This window comes from Babylonia areolata, chromosome 29, assembly GCF_041734735.1.
Source record: "Babylonia areolata isolate BAREFJ2019XMU chromosome 29, ASM4173473v1, whole genome shotgun sequence".
In the NCBI taxonomy this organism is placed as follows: domain Eukaryota; kingdom Metazoa; phylum Mollusca; class Gastropoda; order Neogastropoda; family Buccinidae; genus Babylonia; species Babylonia areolata.
Genome location: NC_134904.1, coordinates 13,722,309 through 13,728,307, shown reverse-complemented (window position 1 = coordinate 13,728,307; position 5,999 = coordinate 13,722,309). Strand labels below are relative to the sequence as shown.

The 5,999-nt window shown below is 43.7% G+C and overlaps 1 protein-coding gene across 1 annotated transcript in view; it reads right to left on the bottom strand.

Annotated features, from left to right (window-relative positions):
- Positions 1-5,760, bottom strand: part of LOC143274795 (toll-like receptor 4) — a 6,480-nt gene extending 720 nt beyond the window's left edge. Inside the window, exon 1 of the mRNA XM_076578722.1 lies at positions 1-5,760. This exon is cut by the window's left edge and continues 720 nt beyond it. Within this exon, the coding sequence (XP_076434837.1) occupies positions 2,004-4,181 (2,178 nt within the window). The 5' untranslated portion in view covers positions 4,182-5,760 and the 3' untranslated portion in view covers positions 1-2,003.
- Between the last annotated feature and the right edge of the window lie 239 nt (positions 5,761-5,999).

Here is a 5,999-nt window from a genome sequence, read left to right as displayed (position 1 = left end):
ATTTTTGATCATCCAGAAGCAGTAAGGATGGCGTTGCAGTTTTCGGCTGGGAATGGACTGACATTTTGTGACTACCAACTGGGTAGTTCATTATCAATACCCAGCGGCTGGGAATGGTTAATACTCCAGCCAGTTCGTTAATATCCAGCAGAGACGAAGGCTTAAAACCGATGGTCTAAACAGGTCAAAATTGTGTACTATCCTCAAACAAAAAAGAATGTCGCGAAACCCACATGTTTGTCATGTTATAAATCTCCAACATGGGAGACAACTGCATGATCACATTACAATGCATGCTTAGACAACATTGACAATAAATTATGATGATAAATTCACCTTTGTCATCAATAAGACATTCTACTGATAATCCATAATTATCAAATGGGAACAATGTCACCGTTAACGAATGATTTTTTCAACAGGCAGCGGTGACTCAACTGTCAATCCACCATGAACATGTTATCAAACCATTGACATTCAGAAGTGTTATGGACTATGATAACACAGCTATAAGTCTATGATATCTAAGAGTCATGATGAAAATGCAGCTGATAACCACACAAGGAACATCATAGGGTCATGCAATCATGCAATTATTAGCATTCCATAAGTGCCCAAGGGAGGGAACAGTTGATTTCAACTGTCAGCATGTGATTATCCAGCAGAAATGAATGTCCATTCCTGTTTATGTGTAGGGGAGAAAGACGGTTTGTTTCTCAAGAAGGCGTCACTGCGTTCGAACAAAACCATTTACGCTAAAACGCATCTGCTTGGCAGATGCCTAACCAGCAGCTTAACCCAACGCGCTTAGTCAGACCTCGAGTGCATGTATATATATTTGTGTACCTATCAGAGTGGATTTCTTCAACAGAATTGTGCAACAGGAAAACGCTCTCGTTGCCATGGGTTCTTTTTCAGTGCGTCAATTGCTGTACACGGTGCCTCGGTTTGTCGTCTCATCCGAATGACTAGACGCTCAGTTCGATTTTCCAGTCAAACTTGGGAGAAAGGGCGAGAGTGGGATTCGAACCTTGACCATCACTGACTGCGTACTAACCATTCTGCCACCTTCCTCCTGAAGGTATTTCTTATCCACCATCGTCTACCTGAGGTTTTGGTCAAAGGGACAAGCACTCAAGTAGTAACCAAGACATCGTAGTGGAGTCACACAGGAACCTAGACTTTTTTCCCATTCCAGTGGAACGTGAGTGATGGTCTGGGTCACTGTTCTTCGCATGAGACAGTTAAGGGATGCTCCATGGTCGTGTGCATCGTGCACGCTGAAGAACACACAGCAACAAAGATTTGTCCCCGATCACAGTCTGTGGGAAGAACGCTTTGGCAGGGAAGCACAACTGACACATGTGAAGACAGGAAGTGAAGAAAAACGAAAGGGCGGTCCGGTTCCGTGGCGAGGCTTTCCTCCCTGGGAAGTACAGCGCCAATTTCATAAACAGAGTCCACTGTATCATAAATTCAATAACCCAAGATATAGCAAAATACAAGATAATGCTTTCAACCAAAAGACAAAACAGGACTGTTTCGCCGTTCGTATGGAAAGAGTTCAGGGGACTACCCTTGACTAAGTGACCCAGTCTTCCGATCTGAGCCCACAGCACATTCAGCTCTGGGTAGGAACTGGCCATAGACCAAAGGAGTCCACCCCTAATGAGGTTCCAACCTGCGTCCCACCACTCTTAAGTCCACAACGCTACCCCTTCGCCAGTTATTCAACAGGGCGAATGGCATCATCTTGAATCTATGGCCACCAAAAGAAGGAGGATTAGTGTTGCTCCGAAATCATCATGAAAAAATATTACTGTCTGTGAAGAACTAACAGAGAAGATACGGTATACAGAGCGGGAAACGATGGCTATGATTCCCAGTCCACGGTCATCCGACAGGGAAGGAAAATAACAAAAATAACAAGTGTATGTCAGAGTTCAGCACACAGACTCCAGTGCGTTGCAGAGAACCACGCACACCACAAACACGTTCACGGCCTACACGTGGTTCTGTCCACGAGGCAAGATTTCACGCAGAGCGAGATGCAGACGTCTCCAGAACGAGGCTACAGCCTCCTCACCCTCGTCCTCACTCCACTGAATATACGTCGTCGTTTTCAACACTGCCTTCATGGCTGACGTCATATCACGTGACATGACGTCATCCACACACACGACGATCAGGGAGTCATCGACATCCATGACGTGAGTCAAGCACACAGACAGTTCGAACTGACACCACTGGCTGCGCAGGAAGTTTGCAGAGAAGACCATCAGAACTTTCCTGCTGCTGTCCACGCTGTGCATGATGTTGTCCACGATGTGTCTGCCCGGAAGGAAGTCTCTCTCGTGCACACACAGCCTCAGGCCAAGCTCCGCCTCCAGTCTGCCCATCAGCTGCTGCCTGACCCAGGGAAGGTCCTCAGAGGCGTACGACACGAAGACATCGAAGTGAAAGTTGTCGGCCCGGAGACGCTGTCTTCGGAGATTGTCCCGGCCACGGAACAGCTCGTAGAGCAACAGGCGGAAGTGCCAACGGTAGCGGAAAATGAGCGACACCATCGTCAGAGAGACGACAACAAGGACGTTGATCTGAATGAGGAGAAGGCTGGTTTCCCTGCTCAGCACACACGCCTGTTCAGCCATGGAGAAGTCAGCCAGTGTCATTTCCGGGACATTAGAGCATTTGTAATCAGTGATCTTTTCCTCCAATCCTGTAAAGAGTTCAAGATCAGATTTAAACCAGTCTTGAAACCACAGCAGCTCGCAAGAACATTCCAATGGATTCAAACCTAAAGTCAAATTTTTTAGCCTTCCACGCAGTCCTTCTCCAAATGTGTTTTGGGTGATTGATTTTATCTTGTTATTGTGCAGATGCAGGTGTGTAAGGCCTTGTACAGAATCAAACGCTCCATCAGGAATGCTTGAAATCATATTGTCCTCCATAAATAAGTACTCCAAAAGATGGAAGCTTGGAAAGGCTTTGCTGAGGATAGAATCCAGCCTTGTATTGCTGACCGACAGCTGGGTTAATTCCAGCAGGTGTCTGAACAATTCCAGAAACCTTTGATCGTCAACGTTCGTAAAATTATTCCCATCTAAGTACAGATATTTCACACGAAAACAATTCACAAACGCGTATTTTCCAGTTTTGCCTTGATCAGCAATTTGTATTTGATTGTGACGAAGATCGATATCTCGCAGAGAAGGATTATTGAACGCACCGTCCTCAACCACCACGGTGATGTCCATGTCACTGGACTGATGTTGAAGATAAAGCGTTTCTAAGTCTGGGAATCTATGAAACTCAAATGCTCCAGTGGGATATAATCTGATTCTATTGAACGAAAGATCAAGGTGTTGCAAAGCTGGCAGACAGATGTCTGACATGGAAAGACTGTCTATTTGATTGTGCACTAACCAAAAATAAGAAAGCATAGGGAAAATGGATTCTTCACCAATGCAAGTTTTAGGAAATTTCCGTAGAGTATTACCTGAAAGATGAAGGTGTGCAAATGAAACACGGCAAGACGATGTTATGTCCTTAAAGTCACAGTCATGGAGTTCAACATAAAGCAAATTCTCTAAATCACAGAACCCATCTAAGTGATATGTACCCCCATGTGGGTTAGAACCAAAATCAATGCGAGCGACGGTCGAAGTTATGTTTTGAAAAAAATATTTTGGAGGTTGCGGAAGGTTGCAGTTTTCTGCGCGAATGTAATCTAAGCCTTGCATGGACAGTATTTCTCGAACAGATTTAATATCCAAGTGTTCATTGTTATTCAAGATCAAAGTGTCTAATTCCATCATCCCTTCAAACGCATCCTTTGGTAGCCCCGTGAAGTTGTTGGATGACAGATTTAAATACACTGTGTTTGTCAGATTGTGAAAAATATCCTCAGTCAAAATAGCTGATGAAAAATTGTTGTGAGACAAATCCACATACGTTATTTTTTCAGGTAGTTTAGGAACGTATCGTACGTGTGCCAAACGGCCGGAACAGTCTGCGTCTGATTGTGTGCAGGTACACAGGCCATCTCCACAGAGCGACTCGGGTGGAGAGATTGTGGATGTCAGGAGTTCAGAACTGGTGGTACCCGGGGTACCCCGAACGTCAACAGGGAACACAGCAAACTGGCAAAGCAGCCAAACGTAAACAGCTGCTGGCGGCATGATCCACAGCCAATTGTTTCAAAAAAAAAAATCTTTGACGGCTCAAGATTTTAGTGACTTTTCCACACGGTCATCACATCAGCATGAGAATCAGCAACACTTCAAATCTGACGAGTGTGCACGTGATGCAAAATTCTGCTTTCCCCACTTTAACACGCTCAACAATTATCAATCAGTTTCACAAGTTGATTCATACCACAGGCATACACAACGAGCATGATAAGATTCTGAGCTATTTCTTTTTCAGAGGATGTTTCATCATGTCGTTCAAAGCCACAAAATTTAACTTACAGCATGTTGTACAAAACCACCAATGCAATTTTACGAGAGCGTTTCAAGTGAATGAATTGTAGACATCCAAAATATTCTGTAACACACAAGTCTTAATCTTCAGCAGCCTAACACAATGTATTTAATCGAACCATACTGTTTTTGGTTAGTTCGTTTCTAATTAAGTCACACATATCACGTTTTCTTTTTGTTTTTGATTTTATGTTGTTGTTGCTTTGTTCGTAGTTCTTAACATTACATCAATCCGCACATTTTGGCACTTTTTTCAGTAACATTTTAACTCACTCAGTACGGCCAGTCCTCTCTTCTCCTCTACACAGACCCCTCGGATGTCCAGTGAGTGTCTGAATGACCCAACCTTTAGCTTCCGTCGTCAGAATTGTGGTATTCTTTGTCAACATTCACCTCTTCAGTATAAGAGCCTTCCGCTTGCAATATTTTGATGATGGTAATTGGGGTGAAACGCTGTTAACGTCGTCTCTTTCGCCGTTCGTATGGAGAGAGTTAATACATGTCTTCTTACTTCTCACTCCAGCAGGCTCTGCTGGTTTCAAAGCACGCCACTTCGAGTCACACTCAAACACACAGTTTCAAATATGTTTCAGTGAGTTCCTCTGAGCAGTCCTGGAAATTCTGAAGCCTAACATCTAGCACAATCTGCAGTCCCAAACACGTCTTCCGATCAAATATGCTTCCCAGCACCACACAGATACATGATTCATTGGTGAGATTTTGAAAGTGCAGTTCCCATCAATTGATTTCATTCTCACTCACTGCACGTTTCCTCTCCACAGAAGGAACATTCTTGTTTTCACTGTCACTACCTTTCTGATGCATAACAAATAATGTCATGGCTTTTGGTGACATTACCATTGCAAATGCTGTCAAAATGCTGAGATGCACTTGTCTAAAATCTCTTCATCACTTTTCCGCGCTACATAATCGTTTTGAATCGAAGCAGCTCATTGAGTATTCCTCACCACTGTCGGTGTTTCCGATGTGCTGATTTTTGTTGTTGCTTTTATGGTCTTTTCCATACAGCCGTCTTTTGTGAAGACCACAACTTTTCTTCTTCTTCTTTTTTTCGAAACTGACGAATGTCTTACCACAGTCTAACATAAAAAACAACCACCTCTTTCAAACTCGAAACTTGTGCAGAAAACAGAAGCCAGTCAATCACTATATAAGCGGTATTGTACATCTCGGTGAACGTCTAACATGAAATTGTTTCCTGTCTGGCTGGCTTTGTTAGTTTCTCAAAACTTATGCTTCAGCATCCTTTGTTCACAGTAACAATAGAAGAGCTTGACAATCGGGGTGAGTCAGACGTCACAGTCTGGACCATGTGTCACGTGATAGACTGGGGCTCAACATCGGCAACAAGTAGGTCAACATTCCTTGTCAACACAATAAGGACGAAAGGACGTGTGTTTGACTTGCGGAAAAAGGCACGCACACATCTTTGCTAGAGGTCACTACAAACATATACTACTTAAACACTGGCTACGGATCAGACATTAATACAAT